Raw genomic sequence first — 23,855 nt, 5'->3', positions numbered from 1 at the left:
GAAAATGATAGCTTATTAATTCAAGATGTTTTTAATTGCAGCATGCCAAGAAGGAAGGAAGGAGCAGCACAAGGATGGAGTGTGCAAACCTACATCCAAAGTGAGACCATTTCATATCACAAAGGAAGTCATTTTCCATCAAGGCAAACATCTGAACTTGGATCAAGTTTTTCTTTTTCTTTTTGATCCTTCAAAACCAGTCCTTTTAAGATCAAATAAAGCCATTATTTTCCCTTTACCTTTAGGATAAGAAGGGAACCATGCACAAAAGTATTTTACCATCTAAGGTCAAAACACACCAAAAATGCATGTTGCATTTCTTGACGAATGCACACAGATGGTCTTACCTTGACATAATCAAATCGGCAGGTTTGCCTAGACATTGCTTCCAGCACAAAACTGTTGAAAGTGAGGTTGATCAGCTTGTTAATGGGTGCAGCTATAGTCCACACACAGTCTAGATCTTTGTCATATTTGCCATCCTTGTTGGAGTCCGGAGAGCCAAAGCTTCCACTTGGATTCACCAGGTAGCCACCACAACCTTGCTGAGGACCTGTTTAAAAGCAAAGATCTGCCACTAATACATGTGATACAGATGATATAAGATACATTATAATAGTGTTCCAAGTGGTGTTTTATATTAACATTTCTCTTTCATATGTTGTTGGGTGGTAAATATGGTGGATAGACAGCCCTCTGCTAATATTAGCAGTTTTGGGAAAAGAAGCAAATAATGAAAGATTTCATAATCTTACTAGCATCTCAGCCTGCAGCACTGTCACAAGATCACGACAATGCCAACGTCACATCCCATGTCCAAAAGCATGCCAGGATAACTGGTGCTTTGCTTTTTTCCTATGGTTGCACGTTAGTATTAGAAAACCATCTGAAACGTATCATAATGTTATCACTTTTTGGTAACTTACTTGATTTATACCCTGCCTTTATACCCTGATTTATACCCTGCCTAAAAGAGGCACTCAGGGCAAAGTTTAAGTAATAAATATACAGTGCAAACCTGTGGCATGTCAGATGTTTAGCTACAATGCTTTGGAGCAGGAGGGGAGGAGGCTGAGGTGCCCCCAGGATCGCCTGCTGTGCTAGTCATTACTTGGTGGTGCCAATCTCCTCCTCTCCTCACTCCCTGGAATGCCCCCTAAATTCCTTTTACAGCCTCAGAGATGCAGCCAGTGCAGTTTTGTCCATGCTGCATGAAAGGAACAGGAGCAGGTTCTGAACAAAGAGTTCCAACTCCAGGAGCTCTTTTCCAGAGCTGAACTGGGCCTCTGAAAAAATCCTATGGCCTTCTGAATGCTGCTCTGTTAAAATATATATTCCATAATTAAAACAATCTAATAGCTGATAGTACTTTTTGCAGCTCGTATTTTATCTATAAAGCTTCAGTTCTAAGAGGTATGGAAGATGCTATCAAGTTGACTCTGGAAAATAACTGGTTAATAGGTATCTCAAAAAGTACCAGGTACCTAATCCACAGCAGTATTCTCTGTAGCAGTAGTCCAAATTGTCCTGTAGCCTAAAATGTACCCTACATATTTTGTATAACCCCATCTATAATATGGGGAAATAGCAGAAAAGTTAAAAGGGAAAAAGCAATCTTACTCTAGAAGATAACGGAATTCATTAAGGTAAAATAGAAACAAGTTATAACTTAAAATAGACATTAACTCAAGTCACAATCTGAACAGCAGGAGGAGCTGTGCCTTTACCTTTAGGCAGATCTGGGCTAATACTCTTGTTTACAAAATTCTTCTGGGATTTTACAGACTAGATCTAGAAAATAGCGCATTTACATTTCTATGCAAGAACTTAATCAAATCTTGTTAATAGGAATTCTAATTACACATCCTTAAGTATTAGTGCTCAGATTAAAATAGGAACACATTTGTCAGTGTGTTTTCTACTTTATGCAAAAGAATACTTCACTCTAATAAGGTTGGTATGCAATCAAAAGGTGGACTCTGCTATGAATGGTAGCAGTGATGGACCGTAAAAACACAAGGCGGGCCATGTGGATGAGACAAAGGGGACATCCAGTCCAGCATTCCATTCGCACAGAAGTGAGCCAGATGCCTGTGGAAAAACCATAAGTAGCTGGGTCTTTATCTTTAGACCCATCGGACTAATATTCCTGTTAACTCTAGGAAAGTCTTTTGGGTTTGACACTCTAGATGTAGAAAATGAAAAACTCACATTTGTATTTAGGAGCTTAAATCTGGTTATCACCTAGGAAAACCACAGGTAAGGAAAAGGTGCAATAAAACCCTTGTGTTTACCTGCTCCATCAACTCGTGCAGCAAAGCACACTGCCTCCAATACTGGGGGTCACCTATAGCCTTCAGAATTAGTAGCCACTAATGGTGTGCCCTCAGTGAGTAGTCTAATCTGCTTCTGAACCCAGCAGTGGTGAGACCACCACCACACTATGTAGCAGCAAATTCCACCTTTTAGCACCGTAAGAAGAGCCATGCTGGATCAGATCAAGAGTCCATCTAGCACCCATGCAGTTCACACAGTGGCCAGCCAGCAGACAATGGGACCACCACAAGTAGGACCAAACTAGGAAGGCAGCCTTCCATCCACGTCCCTAGCCTTGATACTCATGGGGAGCATTTTGTCATCCAAACTGGTGGCCACTCTTAACCTGCTCCATGAATTTGTCCAATCCTCTTTCAAAGTCATTCAAGTTGATGGCCATCGCTATATCTTGGGAAAATGAATTCCATTGTTTGACTATGCACTGTGTGAAGAAATAACTTCTGTTTATCTGTCTTGAATATCCCACCAGTCAGCTTTATGTGATGACCCCAGATTCTGGTATTATGGGTAAGGGAGAAAAATGTCTCCTTATCCATTTTCTCCACTATGCAGAAGAGACCTCCTTAAAATTTCACACTCTTGCACAAATCATGACTGCTTTTGAAAGTCTTCATATGTTTCAAAATTCTTTGCCACCTGGAATGATGGGAATGGCCAGAAGGAGAGGTGCATTTTCACAAACACAAGTTCAAAGCTGTGTTAGATGCATAAAACCAGCTACAGTTTTCTTTGGGTCCCCGTCCACATTTTTTTCTTATTTGGCCTCTTTATGTATGTTTCAGATTATGATCCAAATGAAACAACTAAACATAGTTTTTTAAGGATTTCAGTATATTTCAATGAAATAGTAAGACCAAGGACATTCTATCTCAGCACTGGGACAGCATCTGATTATCTGAGAGTAGTTTTTCCTAGAGCAGGTGACCAAACAGCACTATTTATAATATTGGCAGTGAAAAAAGGAGCATAAGGAGATTTCAGGCACCCAGTATACTCTAGGTTCTATACCAGCCTTCCCAAATGCTTGTATTGCAGCTTCCATCAACTCCCATGAGTGTGGTCAATGGTCAGGTCGGACAGAGGTCCCAAACACCTGAAGGGCACAAGTTTGAGGAAGACTGCATTATATTGCGAAGTTCATCTGTCAGCTCTACTTTGTAATGGGCAATGACTGTGGAAGGAGGAACTAGATTACAAGGCAGGCTGTGCTTGCAGCCTCCATGTGTACATTAAACGTCTTTATAGAGACTGAGCATACAGCTATGCAGGGTTTGATCTATGCGATGTTTGGAGGATCTGCAGGGATTTCAATTGTGCAAAGAAAGCAGCATGTGTGAGGAACCTCTGGCACAATTCTTCGGAACAGGGGAAAGTGAGCATAGAACCGAATGCAGCCATCCCACTGTCCCTGAATGTATATTCAGATCTTGAACATCTTGATAATATGTCTTTCAAAATTACTGACTTTCAAATTAGAAAGAGGTAAATGCATTTTGGGAAAGATAACTCACACCACTTACATAGTTCCAGGATCATATGTGGACGGGTACACCCTTGGCTAACTTCAGCTGTCTCAGCTTTGATATCTTGGTACATTTTTAAGGGTAGAGTTTAAGCTTTATGAAAGATTCTTTTGTAAATGCACTCCATCAGAATAGCCCCAAGGATCTGGTATTATATCAGCAATCATATATTGGCAAAAGCAGCAAAAAGACAGATGTATAGTAAAAGACAGAGGAAAAAATGGTGGTTCAGCTACTCAATGAGGGTGGCAAAATTTTAACAGAAGGCAAAGAAAAGGAAGAAGTGCTTAATTCCTAGAGTAATAAAGAACTGGCAGAAGAACTCTCAGAGCTGTTTACTCTTTGAGAAATCATGGAGGAAGGGTGATGTGCCAGATGACTGGAGGAGCATTCTGTTCCTAGGAGGATCCTAGGAACTGCAGATCAGTCAGTCTGACATCCACCCCTGGGAAAATCCTGGAGCAGATTATAGTTTGCAAACACCTTGAAAGCAATCCAGTGATTGTTAGAAGTCAACAAGAATTTCTCAGAAACAACTCCTGTCAAATAATCTGATATCATTATTTTCATCTAGTAACTTCTCTAGTAGACTGTGGCAATGCTGTGAACATAATATAACTTGACTTCAACAAAGCTTTGACAAAGGACCAACTACCTAAAAGTGGGCTAAATGGAACAAACCTTAGCTGGATTGGATGGCTACAGAATTGGATTCAAAGAGTGTTTATCAGTGACACCTTCTCAAATTGGGGAGAGATAGCAAATGGAATGCTGCAGGGTTTAGTCTTGGTTCCAGTACCATGCAATATTTTATTAATGATTTGGATGAAGAGGTGCAGAAGCCTTATCAGATCTGCAGATGGCACAAAACTGAGAGGGATAGCTAAATGTTCTGCACCTAGGAAAAAGAAACCAAATGCATAGTTACAAGTTGGGAATACTTTGCTCAAGAATACTGCAAACAAGAAGGATCTTGGAACTTTTGCACATTACAAGCTGAATATGAGTCAACAATTTGATATGGCTGCAAAAATGCAAATACTATTTTGGGCTGCATTAATAGAAATATCACTTCCAAAATATATGAAGTACTACTTCCCCTCCACTCAGCACCTGTTAGGTATCATCTTAAGTACTGTGTCCAGTTCTAGGCACTACAGTATAAGAAAGATTCAGAACTGGAAAAGGTTCAAGGAGGCAATAAGGATGATCAGGGACTGGAAACAAAGCCCTCAGGCTGGAAGAACCAGATATGTTTCTTTCTGAGTAGAGAAGACTGAAACAAATTATGACAGCGCTCTTCAAATACTTGAAAAGCTGTAACACAAAGGAGGACCAGGGGCTCTTCTCAATCATCCCAGAACATGGAACAATGGGAAGAGGAGGTTAGAGGAAGCCAGATTCCAGCTGAACATCAGGAAAAACTTCCTGACTGTTAGAGCAGTGTAACAATGAAACCAATTACTCAGGGAGGTCATGAACTCTCCCACACTGGAGGGATTCAAGATGCTTCAACTTGAAGTCCTGAATTAAGCAGGTGGTTGGACCTCATGACCTTATTGGCCCCCTCCAATTCTCCAATTCTGCTATTCTATCTTGTTGAGGCAACTGCGAGATCACAATACTTAAATCACAGTTTACAGTGATACAACACCGCTTAGGTTTGAACTGAAGCTAAGGAAACTCCACCCTACAAACACCCTTTCCTTTTCTGCTATTCCACAGAGCCATGAAAACTAATAAACAATTCCATTGTGAACAACACAGAGATAGGAATACATGACTAACAGTGCACAGGGGACTCATATAAACAAGATTCTGCAACTGGGTTCTGCATAAACCAGAACTGTAAATAAAGAAGCCAGTCCTGTGCACACCCAGCTTTTGCAGCGTGTCCAGCCATGGGTCTTATATGCATATAAACATTGCAGCATTCATCTGAAGGAAATAATATATATAAACACACATTCAAGAAGGTGCACCTTACTTTTGTACCACTAAAATGCTCTTCATCTGGATATATTGCTTTCCCAGCAAGGAAAATCATGCCATGTGATAATATTGATTTCTCCTCTGCCAACTTTCTGGACATGAGGCAATCCCTCTACTTAGAATGCCAAACTTCTTTCAGTCCAAGGGCTGAACTCAATTTGAAAACTGAAGCTCTCGGGACCACATTTTAGTGGTGGGTAGGAACAAGGACTCATCAGGACCAGACCAAAGGCAAAGGGACACAAATGAAATAAGTAGATAGGGAATCAAGACACCAAAACCCTCACCAGATTTTAATTGAAAGCTCTCAGTGCCAGGAACTAAGTTTTAGGATGGCTGGAACAGGAACACACAAATGCTGAGAAAGATATGAAAAGGGTAAGAAAGTGGAAGGGGACAAAGCCCTCAGAGAAACCCTGACAGGTCAGTCCCAGACCCTAAGTGGGTCCAGTTCATCCCACGGGCCTGAGGTTCTGCACCTCTGCTTTACTGTGCACAGAAACACCTTGATATAAATATACAGTGCAAATAAGATAGATATGCTTTATTGGAAAGGAACTTGTATTCTGCTTCCTCCTTACTTTAACATCTCCTTTAATAAATTTATCAGCAAGTATTCCTTAAATAGATCATAGGCAGAAGCAAACCACAAGCATCCTATCCGGATGCAGAATTTTCTTCAGGAAGAAGAACAGGCTGCACCATTGACCAGGAAAGACAAACAGGCAAGGACCTCATATTCATATTTGGCCATGGCCAGCCTAGAAGCTTCCTATTGCCTACTTATGCCAGGTGCTGCTGCAGGTCCTACTTGATCACCCACTGATGTCTGATAGATCAGCCATGATACCAGATAACGATGAATCCAGGAGCACCCCAAACTTCTGCATGCTTTTTGCCTGCCCACTCCAGTGTTTAGGGCAGACCTTGAACATGATGGTCTCTTCATGTGATGCTAAAGCAGAGTGGTTTTACAATGAAATTCTGGAATCTCTTCTGATGTGATCACCTTTAAAGTGTAATCTATTGCTCTTTGTCATTCCAAAATTCACAACAATTATTCTAAAAAGCCACAAAATAGAAAATGTATTTTAAGTGTTAAGCTTGTACACTATTTTGCAACAGTTCAGAATCTAAACTATAGATGGCCCTACTAATGGTATTGCCTTACTGTGGATTGTGGCTACTTACAAAATTCAGAAACTGAAAGAGAGCACCCATAAGGCATCAATACTTCTTCCTGTTTCTTGCTGACAGTGCTCATTATATTGCAGCCCATCATAAAACCCGCCTTTCTCACAATGGTCTTCTTTTGCTGACTTGCTTGGAACTGATAGGAGGAGCCCTGAAGCCACATATTGTGCACATATTGTGACAGCAGCATTAGCGCAATGTTACTTCTGGATTGAAATAGAAAGTTAGAATTAATACTAGATCAATTGAGTAGAAGCCACAGCATTGGTTGGAATGGGCGCTGGTATCCATGAAGGGATGATGAAAGAATTGTAGTTAAGACAGAGCATTCAACCCATTCAGACCCCCTGAAGATAATTGAAAATGCATGCAGTTAATTATAAACAGATCTCAGGGAAGGAAAGCATGCCAAGTCAAATATACTTATCAATAGCCCGTGCACTGATACATTTTCTTGGCCCTTCACATCCATAGTGTTAAACTAAATGGCCCAGAATATCAAAAACAGCAACGATCACCAGCACCAGACTCAAAGACAGAGGTGGATAAATGAGAATAAGATTGATCTGGCCCCCAAGTAATCTAGTTAACTGAGAATGAGACATTTTCAGCCAAGGATCTGACTGGCTAATTCAGTTCCCACCACACATGCAAACACATACAGAGCATACTTCTATCCCCTTGGCTCAGGGATGCAGAACCTCAAGGCCAGGGCTATATCTGGCCATCCTGGGGCAAAAGCCAAAGTTCGTCAGATAGCCAAGACTGTGTCTCATGTCTCCACCCTCTCTCCTCCTACCACCGATCATCCTTGATTCAGAATAGGACTAGAGTACTCGGGCAGAAGAGGTTTAAACTCACTCACCCATATTTTCTCCGTGAAATTCTCCATCCCAATGTGGGGGGATTAAAAAGAAAAGCAAAAACTTAGCTAGCAGAGGCATGTCTCTCTTTTTGTTTTAGCCTTGCTGTGGAGGTGCGAGAGGGAGAAATAGATGGAAGAAAAGCTTAAATTCTGCTCTTCCAAAGTATAACCGTCTCTGTCCAAGTCAGGGCTATGCACACTTATAAGGGAATAGAAGAACGCAGCACGCATACACGTGCTTTAATGAATATTTCCTTTGGCACTTGGAAAGCAAGCAGCAAAGGAGAGGAGAACCAGCAAGCTTTCCCAGGGCCTTCCCATGAGTCGTAACAACTGGTCACTGGTGCAGGGCTGTCCCAAAACACAAAGGTCTCAGTAGCTGCTGTACTCCGACCCCTGGAGCTCTGGCTTGCCCTTGCAGATTCAGAACTTCATCCACTGCATCACACTGTCCCATGTTAAGGAGAAAACAAACCACCCTCTACAAACTGTCTGCAGAAAGCCTAATGATAAGACATGGTGGGAGTGTGCAAGGGAGGTTGTGTGATAAGTCTTCTGTCGATACAGGGAATGGATAATGCTATATAAGCTAGGAAAAATACAGCGAAGAAAAACAAGTGTGTGTCATTGAAAACTGGTGGTGAGATTTACTAGACAAATAACTATGTAGATGCTTAGATTCTTTGATTGTGTCCCTAGAAGCAAGTCCCTCTTCTCAGTGGGACTTGTTATGTGCTGTCAAGTCATCTCCAACTTATGGTGACCCTTTAAATGAAAGCACTCCAAAATGCCTTAGCCTTGACTATGGCTATGGAAACTCAAGGCTATGGCTTCCTTTATGGAACCAGCCCAGGTTGTATGTTTGGTCTTCCTCTTCTTCTTCTGCCATTGACTTTTCCTAACTTTACACTGGGACTTAATATCATGTAAACGTGCATAGGATTGCATCTTGTGATGAGAAACGTGTAATGGCATCAGTCCTGATTACATAGAAGACTAAAGTTCTAGAGAAAAGTTCCATATCCATTTGATACCATAAATTCAATTATGGAATCAGTGTTAAATCACAGATATCTTAGTTGGACAGAGACTTTCAGATGGAGGATAATATAGTATTATCCTCAATTATAACCAAAAACGCCCTAGGCCAGTCTGATTAACACAATATCAAGTGATTTGCTAAGCTGAATCATCAGTTTTGTTCAAAATGGTATTTTTTATTCTACAGGATCAAACACAAGGGAGCTTATTTCTAAAAATATAAAACTCAAACCACTGATTTTGTGGTTCCATGCTGGATCTGTGAAACAATGACCTGCTGATATGAATCCAAAATACCAAGAAGCTATTTTTATTAAAATTGGGCTGTTTTCCTGAAATGTGATAATTAGATCAACAAACTGAGACTCTCTCAGTCAAATTCAAAAATGATGAAAGAGGGATAATCATTTTGGGTGACATAATCATTACAGAAATCCTAAGCAACCACTAACGAAAATGGACACATTTCTGCAAGAAGGAAATAAGCGATACTTAGATTACTCCAAATGAGTTTACAATTTCTGTTCATCCCCTTCTAAAGTTAATTAGGGTCTCCAACAACATTAAGCAGAACACTATAATCACATTACCCAATTTTGCCTCACTAATAGTCACAGAATAATGTTCTCATTGATGTACATTAATGAAGAATTGTGTTTTAGATTTGCCATGTGGATGCTGTGCTAATTCAAAACCTCTTGGGGTTTTCCTTCTGATGGAGTAGATGGAAATGTGGCTCATTTGTAAATACTCTCTTCTGTGCATGACTGTTTCATCCAGTGCAAGGCCTATGAAACCCCAGCAATGTAGTGAACAAGAGGACAGAAAGGAAACGAAGAGCTTTACTAAGCAAGAAATTGCCTCATAATGTGGATTTAAAGTAGGCTTAAAAACCATGTTTTTGAATCAATTTCTGGTTAGCACTAACAATACAGCTTTTTCCAGATGGCATGGCAAATTATGTTGTAGTAGGCGATCATCTGTGTATTGGGGTGGGAAGACAGAATCCAAAACACAGTGGCACATTTTCACATCCAATCCATGGATTTGCCAGTAGAAATCACTTTTCTATAAGAGCTTTTCTGGCATCTCCACCACACGCATTTTAAACTACTGAAGAATTCAGAAGTTGCCGAGCTGAGACATACAGATTACAGGGATGAGGAAGTAATTTTAGGTGAGCGGCCTGGATCAAGCCACATGGGACCCTCTGCTGGCTAGAGGGTATCTGTGGGTGGGGTTCCCCCTAATTTGGGGGTTTACGGAGCATCCCTCCTCACCATGGGGGCAAAGGACACTGGTTAATGCTAGAAAGAATGGCTGCTCCTCCCAGGACCTACTGAGTCTTCCAGTGTCCCCAGCCCTGCATCATACAGCGTGGGTTTCCTGTCAACCTTTTAAATCATTTGTTTGTAAAAAAAATGGAATCAAGGTCAGAGAAAATTTAGGGAGGCAAGGCAGCCCAGCTCCCCCATGACCTCATGCCCAGATTAGATCTGTGGACTGAAGATCCTTCAAATTTTATGTGAGGAAGAGGATCCTCAGAATGGAAAAAATTGGCTCCCAAATAGCCACGAAGTGTTGTAAAACAACACTTACAGTTCTTTAAGCTTTCAAACATTAATAATGAATGGGTGGAAAACTATTCCAAATTGGCTGCCACCTTCGGGACAGAATCAGCTTTTTTTAGTCCAGTATGAACACCCAGAAGAAAGGGACGAATCCTTTAAAATAGGGATCCAGTCACTAGCAGGGAATGAAAGTCTTCGTCTTATTTTACAGGAGAATAGATGGACCACATCTGACATTTGCAGTCCTTACAAAAGCAAGCATGGCAGTAATTGCAGAGGAGAACTGTGGGAATCTGGTTCCTGGTAAAGAACATAGTGCTCAGATATACTCCCTTGACTTTTCTGTTTTTTTTTTCTTTTTCCCAGACTGTAACAAATGAAAAACAGCTATTGCGGGGGGGGGGGGGGGGTTAAGAGAGAGGGTGGGGCTGCAATGACTCAGTGTAAGAATATGTTTCCATTATAATATACAGACTTTCTGCATCAATAGATCTGGAACGTAGGCTTCACAAACATTTAAGCATTAGATTTCCCCCAAAAGTTAAATTATCAGAAGAAGAATATTATGGAAAACATGTTAGGTAATTTGTAAAGGTAGTTATTTTCATCTGATTTTGATATATCCAAATATTACAAGAGGTGTAGATGAAACGTCAGCATCCTTAGCATTAGATAGAATTGATTTTAAGTATTCATAACCAGTGAGAACATTTAAAAAAAGAGATCTGTATTCTTGCATAGTTTCACATGTGCCATAAATCTGGTTTAAATCTACTAAGGCACTGTTGCTGAATAATTTAGGTTTCCATAAATAATGTATCTGCGCCAATGAGACGCAACAAAGCAGAATAAATGTTTGTGGGTATGGCATCCGAAAGGGCAGTATTAAAAAATCAGTGGGGCAACATTTCAGCCTCCCAGGAGACTCTGTCACTGTCCTCAGTAGTCCATTGTGGAGAAATGGACACATCTAGTATCAGAGGCAGTATGCCTTGTGCTTCAGTTGCTGGGGAACTTGGGCAGGTTGTTCTGAAGGGACCCGTGGGCAGCTGGTTGGACAATATGTGCTCAGAAGGCTGGACTTGATGGCCCCTGGTCTGATCCAGCAGGGCTCTTAAATGTTCTTACATTAAGCTGAAGGAAGGAAGCTTCAGAGGAAGATTAAAGGGGGAGACCACTGAGTTACCAGTTCATGAACAGGCTTACTTCTGTCTCTGGAGGCCTGAGTTGGGGGAAAGGAATTTTTAAAAACCCGTGCATGTGTGAATTGGCTTATCCATTCAGGAAGCCTGTAATAGCAACAACTGCACTGTGAATGGTCACTGCTATTATCACTTCTGCACTTAATTTCCTTCTCAACTCACAGTTTACAATTGTCCCACCATCACCACCAAATGTGCAGTATATAAACCTCAGGGTCTGGAATATTCCTTGCCTCTGATGAAAGGTACAGAATATTAAGCTGCCACAAGACTCTTACCTGTTTTTACAGAATGTAAGATTTGACAGTTCAGTGGCTGGGAGTATTTTATCATGCATGCATAAGAAATCTCCCCCATTAAACTCCGGGGGTTGCCCTGCATTCTCTTGATGGGAATCCATGGTGGGATCCATGTTGCTAGCGAGTGGGGCCAGGGCTCCAAATGCGTGCAGCTGCCCTCCTCCCACCCAGTAGGGTCCTGGGAGAAGGAGAAGTTTGGACTTGCAGAGGGACTGTGAAATGAGTCCAAGGGATGCAGCCAGTGCTCCCACCCCACCCCCCGTATCTCATGCCAGTTCATAACAGGTAGTTCGTATCTAAGATGCTAGGATCGATTCCTCTGGGTGTCACTTTACCTATTGTCTCTGTGAAAGAAGCTCTCCACCCGCCGGCTGCTTCATAGGAATCTGTCCTGAACACCAGGAGTAAATCATTTGAGGAGCTCTTGATGAAAGGAGGAAGGACTGTGCCGCAGAATTTCCCAAGCAGTGGAGAAGTGATGTCTGGGCCATCATACACAGAAACATAATCTTTGTAACAAGACGAGGAGGCTTCAAGGTCGAAGTGGTTGAATCTGTGAAATGTATTGCCAGATCCTTTTAGGTCTATTTACTGACACACACGCTTATGAAAAAGAACCACAACAGTTACAGGTTGAATAGCTGGACATCATGAAAGCAAGGGCCATGCCGTTCTGACTTAGCTTTAAGCAATGCATGGTTTCTAATGTGAGAGGCTCTGCAGATGAAGGAAAGTGTGTAACTGCAAAACATCCCAGTGGTTTGCAAGTTTATTATGCAAGAATAAAAGTTGATTCACAAGTATGTTCCACCAAGCTGAATGGCACTGACTTGCAAATAAACATGCTAGCCTAACATTCAGATGAGCCTTACGGCGCATACTTCTGAGTATGCTTGCATAGCACTGACCAGCACGTCAGCTGACAGGTGTTGTGGCTTTGGAAATAGATGGAAGTGAATCGCCATCAGGGTGGGATTTTGTTTTGTTCTGTTTTGATTTTTTACTACAGTACAGATAGCCAGATCCAGTGAGCCACTGCTTCAGTGCAGCAATGCCCAGTGGAATGGTATCATCACACAATCTCTCTTAGGGGGCTTTGCAGAAATACAAGGCAGCCCCTCACAGGGCCAGCCCTGCCATCATCAAGGAGAGCAACGCTGCTGCCTCAGGCTGCTGATTGCAGGTGTTGTGGAAGGGCAGCGCATTTTTAGTGATCCAATTTGTTGTATTTTGACTGCTATGGATGGGGAGAAGGGCTTGTGGCAATTGTTAGCTATGTGTCAAAATTACTTGGCTGGATTTGGGTCCTCTGCACCTTGACTTTGGGTAGTGGGCTGAGCACTATCTCCTGCTCCACCTCAAGCAGCAAAACATCCCAGGTTGGTCCTGGCCATGGAAGCGGCAGTTTAAAGTAGACAACTGGTACCCCCTCCCCCCCGTGTGTGTGTAGGGAGGATTCTCAACCCTTTCCCTACATGCCAGTTTTCCACTGGAAACTGCTCCACATGCAATGGGTGAATGAGCAACATTTGAGATCCCAGGATTCCATTCATGTGCCCACAGAAATGAAACCCAGCCCAGGTACTCAGGCAGAAGCCCCTGCAACTACCCTCTAGAGTTTTCTTTATTACCCCAGTGCAACCCGACTGTCCCACAGAAATGCCACTCAGCTGCTCTGCTGGGGACTGGCTTGGATGGGATTCCTCAACAGGTTTCCCTGTGCAGAGCAGGAGTGACAGGTTCCCAGGCATGGACGCAGCTGCCACTGCAAAGCCATTTCCCCATCATTATCTGGAGCTGCATTTTGTCATTCGTCTTGGCTTGCTTCTATTATAGAAGCTTTAAAAGCCCAAGATCAGCGCTGTATCAACATCCAATGACTTACTCACTTGAGTGCCACTATCTTGTTATTTCCGACAGTAATGTGGTACGAACAGTTCATATTGTGATGATATTCAGTGAAGGAATGGGTAGGGCTCTTGATTGTGCCCCTGGAGCCTTGGAAAACACCACCACAAGCTGCAGTGGGAAGCAGAAACAGCCAGAGGTAAGCGAAGGAAAGACTGTCCTAACTATTCAGGAAACATGCATAACATATATACTTCACTAAGATCTTGGATTGAGATCCTTCTCCATGAACCATTCCCTATGAAGTGATGGGGAAACTGGCTAGGAGAAGGGCCTTCTGTGTGATGGCACCTCATTTATGGAACACCCTCTCCCAGGCAGTGTGCTTGGTGCTGCTGCTGCTACTTTTTTGGCACCAGGTAAAGGCATTTTTATTTAATCAGGTATTTTAGTAGCTATTGGTTTTAACATTGTTTTAATTTCTATTACTGTGTGCCGTGCTGTAATTTTTGCTGATTGCTATTTTTTGTATTGTTTTAATTGGATAGTATGCTTTTAACTGTTGTTTTATTGTTTGTTTTCCCTGTTTTGTTGTAAGCTACCCAGACAGCCCATTGGGCTATGGGATGGCATAGAAATGCAACAAACAAACAAACAAACTTATTTTGTCTAGGAGTCTAGCTTAAAGACTAACTTGTCTTTGTCTAAGTTAAACTTAGTGAACACAGCTCTACTTTGTTGGTAACTGGTCAGGAAGCTTTTATCTATCCATTCAACAGCAAAAGTGTCAGTATAAATTCTAATAAACTATGCTAATCCATTTGCAGAAAAAAGAAGAAAACCATGTCCTGCTAAAAGCCATGTGCAGGGGTGACCAGGCATTGAATCCAGGCTAGAAAAGCAATTCAGTGGCGGTGGGAGAGTGTCCTAAGACCACAGGGTCATAGCTGTCCTCCCAAGACAGCAGCTGCTGTTCGGGCAGCTAAGGCACTCCAGGATCTGACCCCTCCACTCAACACCTTCCCTGGCCCCTTGTGCCCATCATGGAAGGAACTGAAAGTGGCAGCTTCCCACAGACGTAAAAGTGGCCTTAGAGAGGTCAGAAAGAGGGTGTGCCAATGCATAGGCGGAGTGAAGAAGCACAGGGGAGGCCAGGACATAAGCAATCCTATGGCATCTCCAGACCCATTCCTGCCCTCACTGGTCTACACTCTCTAGACGAATGTGGAGGCCCATCTAGAGGAAAAAGTAAAATGTGAGAACAGAAAGGTGAAAAGCACCTTCTTCACTCCTTCTGCTATGTGAAGCACCTGGTACATGGAAGCCTCTGAATGTGAAAACTTGTGTCACATGAGGTTGCAACCCACAGGGTCACATGCTAAGTTAGTTCCACTTAGGTCCCACTGAAATGAATATGACAAGTTAGTTATGATTTTTAGCCAAAACTAAGTGCTACTAACTCAGTTCATATTCAACACCATTTGTTTTAAGAAGAAGTATATCCCACCTTATCCTAGTCCACCAACTGAACCATGCAAGGTGGCTTCAAGTAAAAATGTAAAACTACAATAAAACCTAGGGTTTTAATAAAACATCTATTTATTTTATTTAAACTAGGTTTTGCCAAGTAATCACAGGGTCCAGGTAGGCTCATGTGGGATGATGTAGTCATTTGCTTGAAGTGTTTGTTGATAGAGATGATTGCTCGCTTCATCCCTACTTACTTCCTGGAAAGATTTTTCAATGAATAAAACTGTTACATTGGATGAAGGATATTCTAAGTTTTTAGAGGGGAGGATAGATGAATGGTTTCATAATTGCCGCAAGAGTCCTTCAGACTGAAAGTCAAGGTCCTCTTCAAGATCTTCTTAGCAATTTAGAATAGAAGAAATGCCAGCACATTCAAGTATCTTTTTTATTTTCCCATAATGGATGCAGCTGAGTTTGAGCGGTGGTTTTGCTTTTATCCTCTGGTTCATAACTCCTTGCAAAGCCATCTGTGACCACCATTGTGCTCTGCTTTATAGTCTTCTCTTGGCAAGCAACCTCTCTGGGCCCTCTTGACAAATGGCTCCAACCCAGTGCTGCCCAAGTTCTAAAGGACTAGTCATCCCATTAAGCACTAAGTACATTCTCTAGAGGACAATGAATGCCCAGGCTCTCCTCCATTTCCAGCTAGGATGGGGGCCTATCAAGCACAGCACTGCAGAGCATTAACAACAAGAGACAAAAAACTAGAAGATAAAAAAGCAGCATTCATGGTAAGCAGGGAAAGAAAAGTATCCCGTACCCCTCCTTTTTTTTTTTTTTTTTTTTTGATGGTCTTTTGCAAAGGATAAAGCTAGATGGAAACAGAATGTTAATTGCTAGAATCTGCTTTGGATGGGCCAAAAACTCTAATAAAAAGCTGTAGTCATACTCCACAAATGTCAGATGTCAAAGGTCAGACAGCAGCAGCCAACTTGAATGAGTTATGAAGGTCTCTTTCATGAGTGAATGAATATTGTCACCCTTCAATGTTATTCTGTCTAGCCAGTGACTATCAGAGTGACTTATTGTGAACAAAGATACTTGATTCCATGCTTTTAGGCAATTTTTTAAGGATATCGCAATGAGGGTTTTCTTTTTTAAGGCTAGTATTTCCTTGATAAGTGAAATGGGGGTTCACATACCTGTTCCCAGAGCAAACATAGAGCAAGTTTCTTAAATATTCACCAGTATCAAGGACCATGGAGTAAGCTAGGCCAAAATAATGCCTTTGATGAACTCCTCGAGCTAAAGGACAAGACTGTCTCAGGGCAGTCCTTTTGGTTCTTTCCCTGCCTGAAATATTCACTTCTGATCCCAGTTCAAATTATCCTCTGTGCAATTGCTCTGAAAAGTTCTGGGTTCAAATTTTTCCCCACATCAGAAAGAACCCATAAGGACTAGTTATCTCTCCTCCAGAGCAGCATTTGGTAGCCTTTTGCATACAAATACACACTGTTTCCATTAGCAAAATGCTATATTTATGACTACTCACGGATTACTGTATAAGTGGCCAAAAATCCCATGCCAACAGTATTAGAATCTGTGTAGAAGTTCAGCAGGGTGGATCCAAAGATGCTGACAGGATTGGGAATGTCATTGCCACAAAATGTTTCCACAGGATATGAAGTTACTCTGTTCCCTTTGAAGATCTTCACTCCATCGTATGGGCAATACGCTACGGCACTATAAGCTGAAATTCAAAATCATTCATCAATGTCTCATGGAATTGTCAATTTGCCCATCCTCTAACCACTTGCATATTTAAGTTAATTCTTTCCACCTACAGGGTTGGGAATTCAGTTGATAGAAGTTTGCACACTCAAACTAATCACACAATCAGAGATTACTATTGACAAGCCAGTTCCAATATGGCATAATGATACCTGAAACATGACCTCCTTATGCATCAAGGGACTCCACATAACAAATGTGTCCATCTGTTGAGCATGGATAACTGGGCCACAGAAACCTGCAGAGGTAGCTTCCATGAAAACTGGAACCATGCATCTAAACGAGGCACAAGTGCTTCTGCTTCTCAGATGCCCTCACTCACTCTGTGGGCATGGTGAGAGGAGAAGGCGCATATGACCGTGTGGCCGGGAAGGGAGCCGATGCAAGCCCAAGTCATGAGGTTCTGTTCCCAGCATAAACTTGTACTATTAACTAGACCCCATGAAGCGAGCAGACCTAATGTATCTCCTTTGAAGGAAACATACTGAGAAGGTCAATCTGATCAAGAGAAGCAACAGTCTTTTTCTTGGAGCACTTTTGCAGGAAGTTCAACACTTTGCTCTTTTTGAATCCCAAAACTCCCCTTGCACATAGTGCTTCTGTTTAAGTGAAAATTAGCAATGCTGCAAAAATATATGCAGCTACCTGGAAAAAGGTCCTATTGAACACAACAGAACTTATTTCTGAATAGACACACACAGGATTGTGCTTTGTCAAAGCAGGAAGGAATTCTCTTTAGTGTGTGGTTCCCCCTCCTGGAGCTTGGGGAAGGGGTCTCTCTTGATCTCTCCAGAAGCCAGAGGTTCCCCACCACTGGTGCAAAGCATATTAGGTTGCATTGAGGGCAAGGAGTTTAAAAAAGTGGGGAGGGGGATAATCTATTGGAAACCATCTCTCTCTTTTGCTCAAACAGTTTGATTAGAGTTTAAAAAGTGATATGACTGATGCTATAACAGGTGGGAAAACATTCTTGAATGCTTCAGAATGGCAGTTCCTTTCTCTTCCTGTCTGGTAATAAACAAAAAGCAAGCCAACAAATGAAAACTCAGGGTGCCACAGCCAACACAATAGTCTGGTTGTTTCTGACTTGCAAAATAGAGAGACAAGCCAAGAGGAGTGAATCATCTCTCAGGAAGGCTCTTCTATGCCTTGAGTTGGATGTCAACTAAGTACCAGTGGCACTATGTGTTCCTTGAAAATATCCTTCTCATTTGCAGGGGGCCAAGACACATTTACTCACGCTTGAAACATAACATGAGTAAGCCATCATCCTTCAGAGCTCCATTTAAAAAGCAATGCTTTTCGCACAGCCATATGGCACTGAAAGCCTTCTAAAGAGCAAAGTAAAAAGAAAAATCTTCTACTGCAGCAGTTCCCAAACTTGCTGCTGTCATCACATATCTTTCTAGAAATTGCTAAGGCCACTTAATAACATTTTTGTTCAACAATTTAAATCTCGTACATAATTCACATTTTAAAGGCTTTTTTCATGCAGTGTTGCCATCATCACAAAAACTAGCATTATATTTTGAAAAGCTTGGCTTCTAAGCCAGGCTTCTGGGACAAAAGGGGGAACAATGTGTGTGCGTGCATGCACACACAAGAACTTAGGTATGCACGTGTGTATGTGCAGGTATCCATGTATGAAGACCTCAGCCCTAAGTTAGAACCTAAGTTCCATATCCTTGTTTTAGATGCATCTGAAAGGCTTGGAAGTAAGTTCCACAGTGGCATCAGAATGAACATTTAGACACCAAGGATTGAAGTATGTAATTCAAAACTCTGGCACTTACACTGCAGATCAAACATCTGAAAAGTCAAGATGACAACAGACTGGGGGTCCACTTCTATGATATAATTGCAATTCAAGTTGTTGTCATACTGGCTGGGAAAATTAGGAGATACAATGCGACCTGAAGGAGCAGTGAAATTTGCTCCACAACCTGTATGTAACGAAACCAAAGAAATGCAGTTAATATGTACTGAAAAAGTTCAAAAGTACACAACCAGAAAACTACATACAGCTGGATTTCTAAGCATAAATATGGAATGGCAATCGATGCGTTCTATTTCTTGCAACAAGTGAAGTGGTGCAGTTCAGCCTCTCTTCCCCCTGCCCCCTTGGGAAGATATTAAAATCAGGCAGATTAAAGTATGTCTTTTCATATTTAAAAGATTTTTTATTATTTTAAAGTTTAAAATATACGTGCTTACAATCAGTTAATAAATACTGAAAGTATTTTAAAAATATAGTCATTAAAGGCACAGTCTTACGCAGGATTAAACAGAAAAATGTCCTGCAATTCCCAACTTTCCCCAGCCAGCCATACTGCTGGGAACTGTAGGAACCCTAATATTTCTCATCTAATCTATCTAATTCCTGCTTCTTCATGATCTGTCTGGACTGCACCATTTAAAATGTAAGGTTTCACTTGGCTGAAAAGTCCTCTTCAATAGCCAGTTTGGCTCTATAGTGATGCAGTGACCTGGTCCATGTTGGTTAATAAGCCACAGTGGCCTGTTAACTACCCTGTAAGTGCCAGTGGTATGGTGGAGGTGTCAGCCTATGACCCTCAGTAGTGTGGTTTGTTGTGCCATGTGAACCTGTCCATGGTGGCTAGTTGCAGTGGGCGACAAGCCGCCCAGAACCTGTGGGTTATTTCCTCAGCTGCAATCAGGCAAATGTGAGGCTTTTGTCTCCAGTGGCAGATGACCGAGGTATGGTCAGGGACTGGGCCACTGCTGGAGTGTCTATTCACCCACAGACAGCCTGACTGCTCTTCCGTGGAGGACCCTGTAGCAGCAGCCCCACAGCTGCTCTTGTCTATTCTAACAGGAAAAAGAACCCTCTTGCACACAGACGTCTAGTATGTTAGATCGAATGCTAGGCTTTAAGTAGTATACTTTGGAGCATTTGCTTTTCTATGTGGATGCTTCATTTTTATTTTTAAATAAAACTAATTTTCTAATTTTATTATGAAATTTCATAATTTCATCGCATTCAGTCTTGTATGACCACACTTGCGATCCAATGTGGCACAGTTATGTTGAAACAAACTTTCCTTTTTCCACACACCATTTCGTCACCCCTTTTGGCAGCTGGGGTGAAACTCACCTTTGCTCCTCCTGGTAGTCTCCACTTGCTGCATTTTTCTCCAAAAGGTAGGAGGAATAGGGCTACATGGTAGCTCCCGTGGGCAGAAGGGTCCCTTCTTCCCACTTTTGCCCCTTGTGTCACAAAATCTGACCCAAAATTTCTCTATGGCGATCTTTGTGCTCAGTGCTAAGTACGCCCCAGAAACAAGTTGACTACCTACCTCAGTGAATGTAGGCCCCAAGGGCCTGAAGCTTATAAAAGTATTTTATAAAAATGAGTTAGTGAAAGCTTTATAGAAAAGATATTACCCATACACACCAAAACAATCAGAAACACCTAACAATGCTTCTTAAAGGCCATTGATAAGGTGTGTCCATCTAAACAGTATATGCCACACAATGGGGCCCTGCAGCCATACAGGCCCTCATTATGCTTCAAAGAACTTTATCTTGCATGGAAAGAAAACCTAGGAGGGATCTCATCTGGCTGCTGATATTCGCAGGTAAGGATGCTCATTGGTTCCATGGTAGGTTTCCTGACTAGATTCAGTCCTAGAGAGTTATGCATTAGTCATGTGTAGACTTCCTAGACTTTCATCTCAAGTTACGAAAATATTTGGTGATGTATCTACCAAATTATTCCCAAATGAGCAATGAATACAAAGTGTTTCTTGGGTGGTAACGTGTGCTACCTTGCAGCCCTTCACTTGAAGTGCTCTGTCTGAAGGTATCCTTTTCTTGGAGAGCTGTCCAATCCAAGTCCAGTTTAAAGATACAGAACCCTAAGAAGGGAGGGCAGCTGGTGCTTGGAATGGCCCATTAATAGTTGGACTGAGCAAGGTCAGAGGCTGGGAGGTCACATCTTCCCTACTATGGTGGCATGCATTATAGTTCCATTTAAATTATTTATTTAATTGATTTCTCTCTCACCCATTAGCCAAAATGGTTCTCTAGGCAGGTTACAAAATTCTAACACTTGTTTCTGAATGGGCACCCATAATATACATTAGGATATGCACATTTTATGCACAGCTGCATCATCCTTATCCTCTCGTTGGAACACGCATAGGTGGCTCTGTCTGAGCCCCTCCCTTGAGAGTTCTGGGCCAGGCCTGCCATGCCAGATGGGTCAATCATACCCTCAGTTTGCATCAGTGTCAGGTCACTGTCACAAATGATGCTTCTGCAGAGAAAGAGGGGTTATTTATACTTTTTTTCCCTAAAAAGTGATGGTGCTGCATCAACACAGACTAAGCACGCACCATCATTTGTACAACTCTGGCACAAAGTAGCCTCCTGTTTGTACCCACAATACAGGAGACCTCATCCCATGTATTCTCCTAATGCAAGGTGCAATCTTATGCATATTTAGAAAGCAAAAAGTCTCATGCTCCCAGCATGCCCCAGCCACCACAGAGGCCACAGCCCGGGAGATGCAGCACTTTTTCTGTCTAAATAAGTATAGTATTGCACCCTTAGTCATGCAGGTACTTTGTGAAACTTCCCATTTTTCAAATTGTTTTGCATGACCTTGATGGGTTTTAAGCCATTAAAGAGCTATATATACATGTTAAAAAGCAAGCAAGACAGACAGAAACCCTTCCACTTGAATACATCTGCACATACATCTTCATAGCAATCTTTCCATAGTTACATACGGCTTATAAAAGATGCAGAAAAACCACGTCCTGGGATGTCCCGTGACTGAAACACTGTTGTCATCACATTTCCTGGGGCAACAATAGCCTCAGGAGCTGAATCTCCACACCCAACAGCTAATATTCCATCTTCCTGTTCGTTAGCGTTTCCTCTCAGCACCTAGGGGAAAGTGTTACTATTTTTCCAACATCTAAATACAGCTCTGAGATTATTTGCTTTCGTACCAACCCCAGACATAAACAGTAATATGGCAATACTGGCTTGATTTGCTTCCCAACAGCAAGTCATCCAAACAGTAGGTCAGCAGCGTCATGCCCAAAGCATGGAAACATCTCTCAGTTGTCACAAGACCCAACTCATAATCACAGCCTCAAGCCCAAAATTTGCATGCGGAGGGGAAAATGCTTTGTATGAAAGCTTTCAGGGGACAAACTCTTCCATCTGTCATAGTTAGACTTGAATGGAGTAGTTTCATATGAGGGACTGTGGGGAAGCCAAGGGGTGGCAGAACTGGCTTTACCAGAAGTCACCACTTTGATGCACAAGGAGAGCCTTGAAGGAGTTATTAAAAGGGGCTGCTCCCTTTCTGTCCTTGCAGTCACAAAGAGAATTCCACATGGTTCTGTATGTGCGTGTGCTTTTATCTATCTCTGTCATTTTGTTCTCCCCGTGGATAATTCTATATTTTGTTCTACAATATTCATTTGTATAAAGATGTAATATTATGTATTTTCAACCTAACTGTTCTTCCTTCTATCTATGCATGACTTTACTACCTTGAGATCCACAAAGAGGCTAGTAATGGTTTTAAAAAGTGAAAAAAGAAACCCTAACAGAGCCCTAATTAAAGAAACTGGTCATTAGCAGAAAACAATTCCCAGAACATTAAACAAGAGCCAGAGCTAAAAATGGTCACAACCACAGAAATCTATAGCCCAGATGGATGATGAAAAAGGAATATCTTACTGCCCGCTCAAAGGGCTAATTGAATGGATCTGCTTAATCATCTTCCACAAACACAAGGGCTACCACCAAGAAAGCCCAGTCTTGAAACAGGTAATTTTTGCTTCATATGGTAGTAGCATCTGAAGATGGGCCTTATCTCCTTAGCTCACATCTGCATGGGACGTGTCTGTTGCATGAAGAAAAGCCTGTTCAGTCTCATTTTACAACATTTATAAAATCCAAATTTCAGAGATGTTTTGAAATGCTACCCCAATTTAAAAAAAGATAAACTTAATTAAGCAGGCAATGTGATGCACAAGAGACACTACTCCAAGCAAGCAAGGTGACCACCAATAGCACATGCGTGGAAAAAGAAAACCTTGCTGACTTTCCCTACTTGCTTCAGAGCAGTGTTAAGCTAAATTGCCAGGTGCTTGTTGACATATCCCACTTGAAAGCACACTTATTGTGCTTGTATAAAAGTTCATTCCAGGTTGTTAATAGATTGTATGGCATGGAAATTCAATAATTTATGCGCACAATACACAATTCAGAGCTTTGGTCAAATACCAGTAATAATTTTAAGCTCAGGATACAATGTTCAGTTTGTGTGGTTGGGAACTTAAGGGCACAGTTAGCATTAATTCATCCCTGAAGCTAAGTCTGTTCTAGAAAGATTTCTGTGTATGGAAGTGAACCCACTGAATCCCATTAAGGTCAACCAGATCGAAATGCTTCAACTGTGGTTTCAAAAACTTGTTATGATGCAACATTTGGAAACATCAGAGGAATCAGGACCCATTTTCTCAAATGTGTCAATCTGACCTGGATTTTGTCTTTATGCCTTGATGACAGTTTCCCTTTCTCAGAGAAAATGCATCCTGCCCCCCTCCTCTAAGGGTCCTTCTCCTGTTTCATCCACAGAACCACTGCTGACAAAACCACTGCAAAGCTCTGCTCCTTCACAAAAGCTCTTTTATGCACAGAATCAACATCTTAGTTAACATGTTTACCTCTAGCAT

General features: G+C 41.8%; 1 protein-coding gene across 1 annotated transcript in view; it reads right to left on the bottom strand.

Moving 5' to 3' along the window:
• CUBN (cubilin) overlaps positions 1-23,855 on the bottom strand; it is a 180,362-nt gene that overhangs the window by 12,119 nt on the left and 144,388 nt on the right. The window contains exons 56-61 of the mRNA XM_044424708.1: positions 21,888-22,047; positions 18,927-19,076; positions 16,895-17,092; positions 13,914-14,043; positions 12,360-12,577; positions 348-553 (exon numbers count right to left, since the gene is read on the bottom strand). Of these exons, the coding sequence (XP_044280643.1) occupies positions 348-553; positions 12,360-12,577; positions 13,914-14,043; positions 16,895-17,092; positions 18,927-19,076; positions 21,888-22,047 (1,062 nt within the window). The remainder of the gene's footprint in view (positions 1-347; positions 554-12,359; positions 12,578-13,913; positions 14,044-16,894; positions 17,093-18,926; positions 19,077-21,887; positions 22,048-23,855) is intronic.

This window comes from Varanus komodoensis, unplaced genomic scaffold (assembly GCF_004798865.1).
Source record: "Varanus komodoensis strain SLA01 unplaced genomic scaffold, ASM479886v1 scaffold15, whole genome shotgun sequence".
Classification (NCBI taxonomy): Eukaryota; Metazoa; Chordata; class Lepidosauria; order Squamata; family Varanidae; genus Varanus; species Varanus komodoensis.
This window is presented reverse-complemented; position numbering and strand designations above follow the sequence as displayed.